General features: G+C 45.4%; 1 protein-coding gene across 7 annotated transcripts in view; it reads left to right on the forward strand.

Moving 5' to 3' along the window:
• Positions 1–17,190, forward strand: part of BLTP3A (bridge-like lipid transfer protein family member 3A) — a 222,098-nt gene that overhangs the window by 40,086 nt on the left and 164,822 nt on the right. Inside the window, exon 1 of one of the 7 annotated variants that reach the window (XM_075853558.1) lies at positions 7,400–7,521. The exons of the other annotated variants lie outside the window; for them this stretch is intronic. Within the exon in view, the coding sequence (XP_075709673.1) occupies positions 7,487–7,521 (35 nt within the window). The 5' untranslated portion in view covers positions 7,400–7,486. Of the gene's footprint in view, positions 1–7,399; positions 7,522–17,190 lie in introns of those variants that run through there. 7 annotated transcript variants of the gene reach the window in all.

Below are 17,190 nucleotides of genomic sequence, written 5' to 3' on the forward strand. Positions count from 1 at the left end.
TGGTTCAGCCCAACCAAATGGAGCCATTTATCGTGGAAGTTGACGCATCTGAGGTGGGAGTGGGGGCTGTCTTGTACCAGGTCCCTCACCCATCTCCGCCCCTGTGCCTACTTCTCCAGGAAGTTTTCGCCAACTGAAAGTAACTATGATATTGGCAACTCTTAGCCATTAAATGGGCATTTGAAGAGTGGCGCCACGTCCTGGAGGGGGCTAGGCACCAGGTAACGGTCCTTACCGACCACAAGAATCTGGTTTTCCTAGAATCTGCCTGGAGGCTAAACCCGAGACAAGCTCGATGGGCGTTATTTTTTACCAGATTAAATTTTTTGGTTACCTTTAGGGCTGGGTCTAAAAATATTAAGGCTGATGCACTGTCGCGTAGCTTCATGGCCAGCCCTCCTTCGGAGGAAGATCCTGCTTGTATTTTGCCTCCAGGTATAATCATTTCCTCGATCGATTCTGATTTAGTCTCTGATATTGCTGCTGATCAAGGTGCAGCTCCCGGGAACCTTCCTGAGAACAAGCTGTTTGTTCCCCTGCAATTCCGGCTAAGGGTACTTAGGGAAAATCATGACTCCGCACTATCTGGCCATCCAGGCATCCTGGGTACCAAACACCTCATTACCAGAAATTATTGGTGGCCTGGGTTGCCTAAAGACGTTAAGGCCTACGTCGCCGCTTGTGAGGTTTGTGCTAGGTCCAAGACTCCCAGGTCCCGACCAGCGGGCTTACTGCGTTCGTTGCCCATTCCCCAGAGACCTTGGACACATATCTCCATGGATTTTATCACCGATTTGCCTCCATCCCAAGGCAAATCGGTGGTGTGGGTGGTGGTGGACCGCTTCAGTAAGATGTGCCACTTTGTGCCCCTCAAGAAACTACCCAACGCCAAAACGTTGGCTACCTTGTTTGTCAAACACATCCTGCGTCTCCATGGGGTCCCTGTCAATATTGTTTGGGACAGAGGGCTACAATTTGTTTCATTGTTTTGGAGAGCCTTCTGTATGAAGTTGGGGATTGATCTGTCCTTCTCCTCTGCCTTCCATCCTGAAACCAATGGGCAAACGGAGAGGACTAATCAATCTCTAGAACAATACTTAAGGTGTTTTGTCTCTGACTGTCAAATTGAGTGGGTCTCTTTCATTCCCCTCGCCGAATTTTCCCTTAATAACCGGGTCAGTAACTCGTCAGGGGTCTCTCCTTTTTTTTTGTAATTTTGGGTTTAATCCACGGTTCTCCTCCGTTTCACCTGGTAGTTCCAACAATCCCGAGGTAGAGGTCGTTCATCGGGAACTGTGCACAGTCTGGGCCCAGGTTCAGAAAAACCTAGAGGTGTCCCAGAGCGTACAAAAAACTCAGGCTGATAAAAAACGTTCTGCTAACCCCCTGTTTATGGTCGGGGATCTGGTGTGGTTGTCGTCTATGAACTTGCGTCTCAAGGTTCCGTCCAAGAAGTTTACTCCCCGGTTTATTGGGCCGTATAAGGTAATTGAGGTCCTCAATCCTGTCTCCTTCCGGCTGGAGTTAACCCCGTCTTTTCGGATACACAACGTGTTTCATGCCTCCCTCCTCAAACGCTGCTCCCCGTCCTTGGCTCCCTCGAGGAGACCTCCTGTCCCCATCCTCACCCCGGAGGGGGTGGAATTCGAGGTGGCCAGGGTTGTGGACAGCAAGATGGTCCAAGGCTCCCTCCAGTACCTGGTCCATTGGAGAGGATATGGGCCCGAGGAGAGGACTTGGGTACCCGCCCGGGATGTTCACGCTGGTGTATTGGTCAGGAGGTTCCACCTGCGTTTCCCCAGTAAGCCAGGTCCACTTAGAAAGGGTCCGGTGGCCCCTCATAAAAGGGGGGATACTGTAAAGGATCTGCCCGGCACAGCTTCGGGGTTAACTCCCAGAACTAATCAGTCAGCACCTGAGATTACATCCCTGAGACTGACTCCTGCTTCCACCATTCAGGCTGGCAGGCTTAGGAGTGGGAGAGCCTATCGTAACCTGGCCAGACTCAGCTAGCTCCCGCCCTCGGTCTATTTAAGCCTGCACTTCCTGTCCCTCGGTGCTTGTGATTCTTTTCGTGTGGTTTCCTGGCCCAGCTACAGCTCCTGCTATTTTTGATCCTGCTCCATACAGACCCTGGCTTACCGACTACTCTTCTGCTTTTCGTTTTGTACCTCGCACACTCCTGGCTTGACTCGGCTCGTTCACCACTCTGGTTGCTCACGGTGTTGCCGTGGGCAACGGCCCCTTTTCCTTGCTTGTGTTCCTTTGTATGTTTGTCGTGCACTTACTGAGCGCAGGGACCGCCGCCCAGTTGTACCCCGTCGCCTAGGGCGGGTTGTTGCAAGTAGGCAGGGACAGAGTGGCAGGTAGATTAGGGCTCACTTGTCCGTCTCCCTACCCCCTGCCATTACAGATATGATCAGCAGATGAACCAGTGTTTGCAACGAATGCTTCGTCTGCCCGATAATCGCCAAGTGTAAAACCCCCTTAAGGCTAAGTTCACATCACGTTCTTACTTTACAACTGTCGTGCACGTTTTGACATGAAAGAACAGTGTCAAAACGTGTACCACAGTATGTGCATTGATTTCTATGGTCAGGACAGATGCCTTAAGGCCCCATGCACATGACCCTAAAAAAAATCTCTGTAATTGCGGACCGTAATACGGTCTGCAATTAAGGACCCATTCAGTTATATCGGCTGCAGACACCTTTCCGTATTGCCATGGATAGGTGTCCATGCCTTAGAAGAACTGTGACGGGAATTATGGAGTATGTCCTATTTTTCGTATTTTACGTACTTTGTATGGGAGGAAGGGCCGAAAATGCCGGCCGTGACCGGCCGTGCATGAGACCTTATGGCATAGTTTGTGCATACATTTTATGTACTTACGTTCTATTCTTTTCCAAGTCCTGAAAAGCGGAGTCTACTACGCTTTTCAGTTCTTTTCCAAAACGTATACCACACGTATACGTTTTTATTTGTATTGAAGTCAATGGCAATGTTTAGACGATGTATGCAGGCTTACACCCTACATTTGCATATGTAAAACGTATTAGTTTTCTTCATTATATATGGGAAATTACCCAGATTATGAGATCAATCAGTGTCTCCCCATGCCAAGCCCCTCAGTACTGGTGCCAGAAAACCTTGCAGACACTCCCTACTTCTTCCTTTTATATTTTGAGTTTACAATTTTTGACTTTACAAAGTTTGATTTTGCTCAAGAACAAAAATCGTATGTATTTACAAGTAAGAACGGACATACACGTATAAAAACGTATACGACGTATGCTACAAAAAATGTAAGCGTATGTTACAAATGCATACGTTTTTGTAACTTTAAAAACTCATAAGTCGTCGTTTACCACAAATGTGTGCACAACTCGAGATGTGAACCAGGCGCAAGTAGTAATTATTCAAGTATGCATAATGAACAGCTTTTAGCAGATACCTACGTTTATGTTCACAAAATTCCGTCTGGAATTATTTTTTTTAAATGGTTTTATTTATTAATTTTCCAAGTACAATTGTACAAGTAAATACAAATACAACATAATTACCAAGCCGAGAACTGGTTTGCAACAACGAGGCACCATGGTATGCAAGACATTCAAAGTTCAGAGAAGGCAGTTAACAAATACAGGAGTATCACAACGCAGGATATATATACATTGCTGTTAATCAGGATCAGAATAAGTGACCACAGTAAATGCCTAAGAACAACTAAAAGAACACACATGCATACACCATTCAACCAGGCGCTCCAGTCATCCCGCATTGCTCCCATTCCAGCCAGAAGGGCAAACAAAAATTAGATGGCAGTGTCCGAGGCCTTCAACCATCTAGACCAGATCTTCTCAAATTTGTCAGGGCATCTCCTGTTGAGGTACAGTTTTTGATACATAGGTACATATTTATTTACGAATTGGATCCAATGCTCCAGACACGGACACGTCGTGGCCTTCCACACCATAATCAGAACCTTCCTAGCAGGAAACAAAGCGTAAAAATATTTTATCATAATAGCCTTGTACAATCTCATTCATAATGCCCAAAAGGCACACTCTAGGGGCGAGGAGCCGAGGAAATTCAAATTTATCATGAAGGAACTCCACTACCACAGACCAAAACGGTGAAACCTTAGTACATAACCATATACAATGAAGGTAAGTGCCAATAGCAGATTGACACTTAAAGGCATGGTGTCGCCCCAAAAACATGTTTTTTTTTTAAAATTAAAACATTTAGTGTGTGGGTGATTAAACATTGTTCAAATTTTTTTTATTTTTTTCGCGAGTCAGGAAATATTATAAATTTTTTCAAATTTATAATACTACCCATTTTTGGTCACTAGATGGAGCTGTTTGGAGCTAGTTCCCAAAATTGCAGCATTGCAACATTGGGTTAAAAGCTATCGCTCTAGTGAGCGCTCAGCATCCCCCCCTCCTTTATCCTGGCTAGTGCCGGGATAAACGAGGGGTTTGAAAGGTTTAACCTCCTACACTGTGTGTCGCCATTTTTTGAGGTAACCCACAGTGTAGTAGGTTTACCTGCAGTAGTAAACACACACAAACACTAACATACATTGAAATCGCTTACCTGCTCCTGCCGCCGCGGCCCGTCCGCTCCCTTTGCTGCCGCTGTTCCATGTGCACTTGTCCGGAAGCCGCGACCGGAAGTAGTAATATTACTGTCCGGCCGCGACTTCCGGTCCACAGGAAAATGGCGCCGGACGGCGCCAATTTCGAATAGGACTGTGTGGGAGCGGCGCATGCGCAGTTCCCACACAGACGCCGTACACGGCAGTCAATGGGACGGGAGCCGTTCGCAGTCCCTATGGGACTGTGGCTGCCGTATTCCATGTCTGTGTGTGTCGTTAATCGACACACACAGAAATGGAACAAAAAATGGCAGCCCCCATAGGGAAAAAAAAGTGTGAAAAAAAGAAACAGTAAAACACAAACACACAAATGAAAATAAACGTTTATATTAAGGCACTAACATCTTTAATATATAAATAAAATATTTGTGATGACACTGTTCCTTTAAAGCAGATATTCGACCCCCGTCTGGAATTTTGAGGAAAATTTTGATCTGCCTGCACGCCGTTTGGCGCATTTTTTTGCAGCGTTTTTCGCCCACGGCCATTGAGCGCGAGGGGCAGAAAGCGCCATGAAATAAGTTTTCTCTGCCTCCCATTTATGTCAATGAGAGGTCAGAGATGTAAACGCCCGAAGATGGGGCATGTCGCTTCTTTTTCCCGCGAGTCGTTGGAAAAAAACACCTCCGCCTCCCATTGAAATTAATGGGAGGCATTTTTGGCCGTTTTTTGGCACGTTTTCCGACACGGTTTCCACGTAAAAAAACGTATTAAAAAAACTCTGTGTGAACTGGCGCTTACAGATCCCATTCATTCGTAAGGTTTTTCTCTACACTGTTCTTCATTTTAAAACCAAACCAAACGAAACCTGACAGAACCAAACCTAACTGATGGCATAATAACCCATTAAAGTCAATAAAGGCGTTGTAATGACAGGGATAGGGAAACAGACAAGTGAGCCCTAATCTACCCGCCACTCAGTCCCTGCCTACTTGCAACGACCCGCCCTAGGCGACGGGGTACAACTGGGCGACGGTCCCTACACTCAGTAAGTGCACGACAGACAACCAGACAAGGAAACACTGAACAAAGGGAAACGGGGTAGTTGCCCACGGTAACACCCTGAGCAACAATAGTAGTAAACGAGCCGAGTCAAACCAGGAGAGTACGAGGTGTCAAACGCAGAGCAGGAGAATAGTGAACAAGCCGAGTCAAACCAGGAGTGTACGAGGTACCAAACGCAGAGCAGAAGAGTAGTCAGTAAGCCAGGGTCAATACGAAGCAGGGACAAGTAGTTCAAGAAGCTGCAGCAGGGCCAGGAAACCAACAGAGAAGAATCACAAGCAAGGAGGAACAGGAAAGGCAGGTATAAATAGACAGAGGGCGGGAGCTAGCTCCGTCTGGCCAGGCTGTGATAGGCTCACCCACTCCTAAGCCTGCCATCCTGAGTGGTGGAAGATGGATTCAGTCTCACAGACATAGAAACAGGTGCAGACTGGTTACCTATGGGTGTGGATACAGAAGCTATGCCTGGCAGATCCTTAACAGGCTTTAACGTAATGCTTTTAATTTTTTCCAGAAAAACGAAGGGTGAACAGATCTTTACCTAGCATAGCTAAAAAAATAATGCAACTATTGTGTGCTGGCACAGGCATTCAGGTGACTTTGATTGAGACAGTAGCAAAATAACTTATTATTAAAGGTATCTTCAGATGTGATGTAAACTTTCACTATGGTATGGCTGCAACTGTATAGTAGAATCCACGTTACGTGCAGATTTGCTTTAGATTTTACCCTTTGATTTGAAAATGCAGCATGTGCTAAAATCCATGCAGATTTTTTTTCTTGCCATGTGTCAATGGAGTTTTGTAAAAAATCCCATTCATTTGCATTGTACTGTACTATGTTGCAGATTTTCGGTCAGAAATCCACCCTATCTGAATATGCCCCATTCATTCTACAAGGTCTAAATCATGTTTCAGTTCAGCTTTGAAGAAAATATGTATATGTTACAGCTGACACCCTGCTGTAACGGCCAGGACCGGAGCTTGCCTCCGTTCCGGCCAATTAACTCCTTAGATGCTGCAGTCAATAGCATCTTAGTAGTTTTTAGCCAACCGGCTTCCCTGCAACGCCGATGTTTGGTATGGCAACCGGAGGCCTAACAATGGCCTCCTGTCTGCCAAGTACAGAAGCCTGATAGGACCCGCCTTCGGCAGGTCCTAATAGTCGCTGCCGGTGTCACACTATGTAGGTATTAGTATAGTATAGTGATCAGTGCTGCAGACCTTCAAGTCCCCTATAAAAAAAAAATGAAAGTTTCTAGTTAAAAACCCAGTCTTTTATCATTGTGAATAGCAAATAAAATAAACTTTATACATAATTGGTCTCGCCGCCTCCGTAACGATCCAAACTATTACGTAATTTATCCCGCAAGGTGGACGGCGTAAGAAAAGAATGACAAACAATGGCAGAATCGCTATTTTTATTTCACATCTCCTTCCAAAAAATGATATAGTGATCAAAAAGCCACATTTACCCCAAAATAGTACCAATAAAAACAGCCTGTCCAAAAAAAGCCCTTACACAACTTTGTAAACGCAAAAATGCACATTTTTTTTTCACATTTTCTGCATCAGGGCTCCGTTACGATTTTCCGTCTGAGATTTCCGTCGGAACGGAGCCCTGACTTACACAAACAAAAAAAAAACCAGAGGTTTCCACTTCCATCGCCATTGTTTTCAATGGTGACGTATCCGGTGCCAATGGTTTCCGTTTGTCTCAGTTGTGCAGGGGTTCCATCGTTTTGACGGAATCAATAGCGTAGTTGACGTCGGAACGAAGCCCTGACGCAGATGTGAACGAAGCCTAACATAAATCAAAATGTGTCACGAGAAAACATTCTCTGAATCTATTCGGTAAGTAAAAGCACTACAAAGTTTTATGTCAGAATGGAAAATTGAGACTGTCAGATTCTGGCCAATTAACGGGCAAACAAGCATTCAAAGAACGCTCGTTCCTGATAATTGCCCTGTGTAAACTGGCAGCGATCAGCAGATGAACGAGCAAACACTCGCGTTCATCGGCTGATTGTATCGTTTTAAATGTGTCAAATATTCTTGTTGTCGGCAGCACATCTCCCTGTGTAAACAGTAACCTGCAAGATAACAGAGGGGGTTAAGGACGGCTCGTCTGAGCTCCATTTAGTTAAAGGGAATGTGTCGCGAATGAAACCTTTTTTTTAAGTTAGTTACTTATTTCTATTTTATTTTTTAAGTTTTTTGCTGTATTTTTTTTATTTTTTCCACATGGTGGAAAGTATTAAAAATGAAATAATAATGTGACATGTTTTCTTATGTTGGCCACCAAGGGGAGCACTTCCCAGAATTACAGCAAGGTGAATAAGGCAAAGCAACCTGACCTGCCGTAAATGTGGGAGGGAATTGCTAAACAGTGTCTGGCTGCCATTTTGGGTGTGATTGTTGAAATGCAGCTCGCAGAAGCTATAGGACACACCAAAAGGCTAAGGGTATGTTCACACGCTTACTAAACAAAGGGATAACCCTGATTTTCAGCCATTTTTTTAATCAAACTCTCGTTTTTGGCGGTGTTTTTTACGTGCCGTTTCTGGAAAATGGCCGCGTAAAAAAACGTCCCGTCAGAACAGAATGCCGTATTTCCCATTGAAACCAATGGACAGATGTTTGGAGGCGTTCTGCTTCCGATTTTTCAGCCGTTTTTCGGGACGTTTACGGCCCGAAAAACAGCTGAAAACACTGCGTGTGAACATACCCTTAGGATGATGAAAGCAAAGTGAATGACTTTTCAGTTGACCTGTTACATGCCTCTCCTGCTAAATATCTTTATCCCTCCATCCTGCTGATAGTCTATTTCAGGATCACCACCCAATACTGCTGACAGTCTCCTCCAGCGTCACCATACAATCCTGCTGACAGTCTCCTCCAGCATCACTGTCCGCAAGATTGTATGGTGATGATGGAGGAGACTGTTCGCAAGATTGGATGGTGATGATGGACGAGACTGTTAGCAAGATTGGGTGGTGATGATGGAGGAGACTGTCATCAAGATTGGGTGGTGATGATGGACGAGACTGTTAGCAAGATTGGGTGGTGATGATGGAGGAGACTGTTAGCAAGATTGGGTGGTGATGCTGGAGGAGACTGTCAGCAAGATTGGGTGGGGACGCATCACCATACAATCTTGCTGACAGTCTCCTCCAGCGTCCCCATACAATCCTGCTGACTGTCTCCTCCATCATCCTCATACAATCTTGCTGACAGTCTGGGGGGCGTCGGGGGTCACGAGAGCGGGGGTCTGTGAGAGAGAGAGGGGGACAGCCCGAGACACACACACCTTACCTGCAGTGCAGCTGGTCTTCATAATGGCGCCTGCTATCTCTCTACAAACTGGCTTCTCTGCTGTGTGGCTCTGAACTGCGTCTGCGCAGTACAGAGCCAGATGGCAGACGCAATGAACGGCTCCCGTTCATTGTGTCCTTTGCACTGTGCTGCCGTATTCCATCTGTGTATGTGTCGTTAACAGACACATACACAAATTAGATAAAACATGGCAGTACAGTAAGAACGTGTCAATAAAAAAAACTGTGTGTGAAAAATTAAATCCAGTCAATATAATATTTTATTAAATAAAAACACATAAATTAATTAAAAAAAATCATGACCCTGTCCCTTTAAGTTCATACATGTAGTGATATAATCTATAGAAGAGTGAATAAACTTATATGCTCTTTATATCTGCGCAATTCGTGTACCAGGTTCTAAAATTAGAGATTTAAATGGAGATGTCCATTTTGATTGTGTAATTTGGGTCAACACAGTATGTGCATAGCTTTGTGCCTGTGGATAGTTAAAAAATGGAAAATAAATAGGAGGGAACTTGTCTTGGAGGTCAGAGAGGGCGAGTACTATATACTGTGTAGGATGTAGTAAGGCAGAAACAGATGTAATGCCCCTAGCGTGCCAAGTGTGAAATGTACGATGAGAGGTACCTTGTTGAAACCCTGGATTTTTTATCAAGGTGAATGCTGGGGAGAACTGGGAGTCCAGGTGTAGCATAGTGTGGATTTTAGCCTAGGCCCTCCAGGTTGTGATTAATAGCGAGTTTGCTTTGGTCTCTATCGGTAGTGAGTCATATGGGAGATGTAGGGAACTTGTGATTGGTCTAGCAGTGAGGTATTATAGCAAGAGTTGTTTTGTGCCCAGCCAGATATGATCCTAGCAGGTACGGTCAGGTGGGAATCTTGGTATCACCCCCCCCCCCTCCCTCCCCAAATGAAGTCCTATACAGTTTGATAGGCTTTTCATCTTTCGGTCTTAGGTATATTGGCAGGGACTGGAACAAATAAGGGAGTTCTGGGAACATTCCCTACCCATAAGTGAAAAAGAGAAGTGTTTCCAAAGACTTTAGCGTTAGTTGCAGGGCACTAATATATTTAGAGATGTTGTGATGATATAAGTTTGAGGGCAGTCTGGTGATTTCCGCTCCTAGATATTGGATGGCGGTTGTACACCATTTCAGGGGAAAACAAGAGAACCATAAGGGTCTAGAAGGACCTTTCAGCTGTAGGGCTTCACTTTTATCCACATTTAGGGGAGATTTATACGAGTGTGTGCGTTTTTGCGCACGCAACAAACGTGGCGTTTTGCGTGCGCAAAGGAACTTAACAGCTCCGTGTGTCATCACATAGGATGTGCGGCTGCGTGATTTTCGCGCAGCCACCATCATTATGACACTCCGTTTAGATGTTTGTAAACAGAAAAGCACGTGGTGCTTTTCTGTTTTCAATCATACTTTTGACTGCTGTTGCGCGAATCACGCGCGTCCCACGGAAGTGCTTCCGTGTGGTGCGCGTGATTTTCACGCACGCATTGACTTCAATGGGTATATGATGCGCGACAAACGCAGAAATATAGGACCTGTCGTGAGTTTTACGCAGCGGACTCATGCTGCACAAAAATCACTTACAGTCTGCACTGTCCCATAGACTAATATAGGTCCGTGCGAGGCGTGTGGAAATCACGCGCGTTGCACGGACGTATATCACGTTCGTGTAAATCCGCCCTTAGGGTATATTCGGAAAGCTTACCCACGTTCTGGAGTTCTACCCGTGCTTGGGCCAAGTTATTTTTGGGGTCCTTAAGTATTAACAAGAGATCATCTGCATATGCGGCCACTCGCAGTTCTCGGTTCCTCATTGATATACCCCAAAATATGGGTGAAGATGTGATGTGGTAGAGCAAGGGGTTTCGGGACATATTAAATAAAATGGGAGAGAGGGGCAACCCTGTTTTGTGCCTCTAAAGAGAACAATGGTTGGAGTAAGTTGCTACTTAATGGTCATATTAGTAGTGGATTGTGTCTGTAGGGAGTAGAAATACGCCAAAAATATGGGACCAAACTTTCGTCCACATAGCGTCACCGACAAAAAAGGTAGAGAGAACTTGTGGAACACTTTTTCTGCGTCTAAACTGAGCAACCTAGACAGAAGTTGGCAACCATCTTTGGCCATTATTGCTTTCTCAGAGCGGACGTTCTTGGTTGAATAATTACCCGTGACAAAGCAAAATTTTGAATAAATATGTATTGGGAAATAAAATTCATGCAAAAATACATTTATTAAAAAATCTGACCGCGAAGGTTTACATAGTCTTTACTGTTATATGAGCTGGAACAGGCAGGGCCAGCGTCTGCACCTGGCAAACCCGGGCAAGTGCAAGGGCCCACTACCCTTTGGGGGCTCACTCGGCCGCCGGATGCTGATGCTGCCGTCATGGCTCCTCCAGGAGTGGAATCCCCAGCCAGACGGTTGCCGACGGGATTCTGCTTCTAGACGGAGCCCCTGTCTATGTGGCGGCGTAACTACCGCTATAGCAGCCATAACGGCTGCTTCAGGGCCCGCGGCATGAAGGGGCCCGTGCCGCCCACCGTCACAGCTCCCCTATGCCCAGTGGACCCGATAGCAGACGCTATAGCTGCTACAGCGATAGCGACGCCACTTTTAATAGTATCTGCGTCCTTAGGACGCAGATAGTATTGTACGCTATGGCAGAGCAGGGCGGTAGCTCCTTACTCTGCCATTTACTAGGCTACAGACTCCCAGGCAGAGTGCTAGAAGTGGCTCTGCTCCGGGACTCCGTCTCTAGGGAAGCCCCTGACTTGACACTCCATATATGGACAGTGATGTCGGGAGCAGAGCAGTGTCCCAGGCAGAGCAGGAGTCCCCGACAGAGTACTAATAGCACTCTGCCCGGTACTATAGCGCTGGGGTTGCCCCTGACATCACGGTCCATATATGAACAGTGACATCAGAGGCGGCTCCTGAAGCGGAATCCCCGTCCAGAGCGTCGGCAATGCTCTGGTTGGGGATTGCACTCCTAGAGAGAGCCCCAAAGGCGCTACTTACAGGGAGGGGGGCTTTGTGGCACTACCAGGGAGGTGGGGCTTTGTACCACTACCTGTGAGGGGGGCCTGTGTGGCACTACCTGTGAGGGGGGCCTGTGTGGCACTACCTGTGAGGGGGGCCTGTGTGGCACTCCCAGGGGAGAGGGGCCTGTGTGGCACTCCCAGGGGAGAGGGGCCTGTGTGGCACTCCCAGGGGAGAGGGGCCTGTGTGGCACTCCCAGGGGAGAGGGGCCTGTGTGGCACTCCCAGGGGAGAGGGGCCTGTGTGGCACTCCCAGGGGAGAGGGGCCTGTGTGGCACTCCCAGTGGAGAGGGGCCTGTGTGGCACTCCCAGTGGAGAGGGGCCTGTGTGGCCCTCCCAGGGAGGGGGCTGAGTGGCACTATCTACAGTGGGCACTAAATCTATGGGTGTACAAACTGGGGGCCTAACTTCTGTATGGGGGCACAAAGTGACGTTTTCTGCCATACTGCTGTGAGTTCCCCTTCCAAAAGGGCCCACTAATTCTGTGTCGCACAAGGGCCCACATAAACCTGGGAACAGGTGTGAACATTCTACCATATCTACTGCCAAGTAATGTCATCAGCGAAAGTGCCAGTTTCCATTTCCCCTGCGGCACTCTGCTGACACATGACCGTATGGCTCCATTATAATTGCCAGCACAGATTTCAGCTGAAGCCTAGTAGAGGACCGCTGAATAACGCCAGAATAGCCATGTTCGCATAAATGAAATGCTGACAGCTTGTAGTGCTCCAGTAGCCTAAGGGTATGTTCACACAGCTTATTTTCGGTCGTTTTTCGGGCCGTAAACGGACGAAAAACAGACGATAAATCAAGCAGAATGCCTCCAAACATCTGCCCATTGGTTTCTATGGTAAAAACAACGTTCTGTTCCGCGTAAAAAAATGGCCGTGGAAAAGAAGTGAAGGTCACTTCTTGGGACGTTTTTGGAGCCGTTTTTCATAGACTATTGAAAATAGCTCCAATAACGGCTGTAAAAAACGCAGCGAAAATCGCAGGTGGCTTAAAAAACATCTGAAAATCAGGAGCTGTTTTCTCTTGAAAACAGCTCCGTATTTTCAGAAGTTTTTGAGTTTGCGTGTGAACATACCTTGAAAGTTTAGTTTTTATTTTGGCTGGACTTCTTATCTCTTTGTGTCGTATTTTCAGTTCAAAATCGCATCCATGCCAAAAACAAGAGCTGGTTTCATCAGAGGAAAGATGAGAAACCTTAAGGGTCAGTTCACACAGAATTATTTTTTTTTTTTTACACGTTTTTTTTTATGTGGAAACCGTGTCGGAAAACGCGTAAAAAAATGCCAAAAATGCCTCCCATTGATTTCAGTGGGAGGCGGAGGCGGTTTTTTTCCCGCGAGCGGAAAAAACGGCTCGCGGGAAAAAGAAGGGACATGCCCTGTCTTTGGCCATTTATGTCTCTGACCTCCCATTGACATCAATGGGAGGCAGAGAAAGCATATTTCGCAGCGTTTTTTGCCCGCGGCGCTCAATGGCTCAAATGGAATTTTGAGGCAGATTTTCTGCCTGCAAAAGATTCCATGTGAACCCAGCCTAAGAAAGGGAGCCAAGGGAAAGCGTTCCCTACTTTCCTCTACTGGTACTGCTTCCTTTTTTTTTTTTTTTGCAAGAAAATGTATATAGCCATCGATAAAATGAGCAGCAACTCCAAGAATCAAGTGAAAAAAGATGGGTACTTTATTGCCCGTGTAATAGTTCAGCTCTGTCCACTAGAGCCTTTCTCAAGCAGAGAGTCAAAATAGGGCTTTGAGAAAACAACTTTTTGCCTACTTTTTACCCAATTTACACCAACTTATTTATTATGCATATGTCAAGCTTTACCCTTTGTCTTGTTATAGAAGAACTCTGACTTTTTTTTTTTTTTTTGCATCACACTGCCGTCTTGATCATGAATGGAATAAACTATTTAAACATTCTGAATGGTGTACTTAATTATTTTTTCCAGGAGCCGCTTTGTTTCCTTTTGATCGCCATGAAGGATGGTTTGTCTGGCCTTCTAATTTGGCGGAAACAGTCTTATTTTCGTGCCCAAGTGAGGCTGCTACTACATTTACCAGCCTTGCTCAGTACAGTGCTCTGCCACCAGTGGGTGGAGTTTCACACCACTTGTCATTAGGGATGTCATGATACCAGAATTTGGACTTTGATACTGATACTTCGTTTAGTATTGCGATTTCGATACTTTGCCAGCAGTAATAAAAAAAAGTTCTTCCGTTTTCTGATGAGAGGCGCGAGGTGTAATGTATTTTGAATGTGCCTCACATTAATAGTAATTAATCCTATCATGTATCTCATAATGGGTTAATGCGTAAGGTACATGATACCTTAAGGTATGTGTAAGGTACATGATGGGGTTAATTACTATTAATGTGAGGCACATGGAGGTTAAATTCATCACACCTCGTGCCCCAAAATAAGTGATAGAAAGCAGTTTTTATTTTATTTTTTTACAGCGTACACATCATAAATGATGCAAAAAAATTGTTATGAAGGTTATTACGGCTGTGCCAATATTGAATATGTGGAGAGGCAGTGGGAAAAAGGAGGATCCTGTGAGGCGCTGCTGCGTGGCTGTTGGTGGAATTCAGCAATGGTAGACGAAGTGATATAAAGAAATATATGTTTATTATAAAACAGTAATGACTACGCGTTTCAACGCTGTACCAGCGTCTTCCTCAGGCCGTTAAAGTTACATACTAAAAGGAGTTCCTTATATATCAACGGAAATTTGAGTACACAGGAAGGAAAAGCGGCCAAAAGGGGAAAGGTCAAAGAGTGGCACACATAGTACACAGGTAGTTGTTAGGACATACCTAAGTATGCCCTAAAAACCGGAAATATGGTAGGACAGCTCTGGGGTCCTTCAATGGACCCTGGACTGTCTGCCCATATATGGTATGTCTCTCAATCGCGTCACAGGAATTCCTGTGATGCAATCCAAGGGGCATCCCCTCCCTTCTCACTTCCTCTTGAATGCTGCCGTCCGCTTTGATCGCAGCATTCAGGGGAATAGCGGCGGAGATGAGCGGTTTCTCTGATCTTTGCCGTTTATAGAGCGAGGCTGCGGCTGTGTAATACACTCATTGCCCCGCTCCTGACAATAATTGCGCGCGCGGTCAGCATGAGGTGATGCGGTCGGCGCTGCACTAATGAGCGGCGGCGCAGGCACGGAGGACAGAACATGGGGGTGTTTTGCAGTGCGCCCGCCATGTTCTGTCTTCAGTGCCGTCGCTCATTAGTGCAGCGCTGGTCGCATCGCATCATCCGGACAGCGCGCACTTGTCAGGACTCCGGAGCGGGGCAATGACTATTACACAGCCGCAGCCCCGCTCTCATACATTCATGTTTTACTACACTGAGCTGTGCGGCCGCACAGCTAAGTATCGAAAAACATGAAATAGCGGTATCGAACCGTTTGTGGATGCAGAGTATCGAAACAGTATCGAAGTTTCAATGCATAGTGCATCCCTACTTGTCATCCTACAATGCAGTACACATCATGGTTACAATGTAGGTCATGCAGAAGGGAGGCATTTGTGCAGACCGCAAGGACTAGGGCATATCAAGTATACCAATGATGTCAAATTTTAGTCCACCGGATGTCACGCACTGACCTCCGGTCTGAGCAGTGTTCACTGTAACCACCTGACAGGTACACGAGTCAGTCACATGACTGACTTTTCTGATAACAATAGAAGTAAAAGAAATTACACTGAATACTTATGCACTGTTGGTGAGTACAGGGCACCGCATTAATAAATTAAAAAAATATATATTATATAAAGGCAAATATTGTGATTTTTACATGCAACCACCTACTCTTTCAATAGTAGTTTGGATGTGTCTGTTGGATAACTGATCTAAGCAGGAGTACACGGGAAGAAATAAAAACTGTCTTGGAAACTGGTATTATGTGTAGTGTAGTGTATTCTGTGTGTGTTAAGTTCTGCTGCATTTCTTTGTTTGATCACTCATATTTAGCAACACACCTTCGCAAATAATGGCCAGTAACCCACAGTTTGGAACCCAGGTGACATTTGGAACTTATGTCTGTTCCATGACGTTTAAAAAAGCCAGGCGTTGAAGGATATTTCTGTGTCAGGCTTTGTTTTAAATAATGGTTAAATACTAAGCATTGCTCACAGCTCCTCGTGAGCATCAGTACATAATAAATGTAAAGCCAACGTGTTTCTAGAAGCAACGAAAAAAATGAAGAAAAATAGTCTTGGTTAAAAAGAAACCACCATTTTGAGTCCAGAGATCTTGTGCAGTCTCTGTGGTCCTATCGTGTGTTTATTTTGCCATACCTCTGTGCTACTTCTAAGGCTGGGTTCACACTTGCGTTGGTGTCTACCGTTGTTCTGCTCCATCAGAGGAGCAGAACAATTGAATAACGGAACCAACGGCTTTCCATCGGGGTGTCCGTGATTTTACCGTCTCCGGTAAACTCCGGCAAACCCTGCCAGATCTGCAACGGAGGCCCCTAACGGATCCTCCAACGCAGATTTGAGCGTAGCATTGCATACATATAAAGCTGTAGATACAAAACAGTAGGTGAATTAACAAAGATGTTTCAGTTGTTTATTGTAGTTGCTTTGGAGTAATACAAAAAAATATTGGTGTCTAGCTGCCATTTTTACATAAACCCTTTTTTTTATTGAAGTATTGTTTATAGTTTTATTCATGGTAAATTGTATAAAAGTTCCATTTTTTTTTCATATTTGCAAATTCTTAGTTTGTTTTTTTTAATGTCATAAATGTCTTCCGGCGTACTTTTTATTTAGTATTATGGTGGAACACTGCATAATAACAATAACTGGGGCATCCATAGGAGCCCCAGCTACAAGGAAAAACAGCCCACTGACCGAGCTGATCGAAGTCTTCAAACGCTCACCATGCCTGAGTGCAGAATGTGCACATTAAGGGCACAGATTACAAAATAAGAGCACTTTTTGTATTTTGTGCTTTTTCTTTACATACCATCAGTGAACCAACCTAGGAAATATTTCCCAGTTTTCCTGGATCATACATTGCTAGGCTGGGATCTTTAAAGGCCATCAGCAGAATAACCTTATGAGTGTGCCTGGTTCTGCAGTTCTGTTCCACCCACT

This window comes from Rhinoderma darwinii, chromosome 2 (genome assembly GCF_050947455.1).
Source record: "Rhinoderma darwinii isolate aRhiDar2 chromosome 2, aRhiDar2.hap1, whole genome shotgun sequence".
NCBI classification, from domain to species: domain Eukaryota; kingdom Metazoa; phylum Chordata; class Amphibia; order Anura; family Rhinodermatidae; genus Rhinoderma; species Rhinoderma darwinii.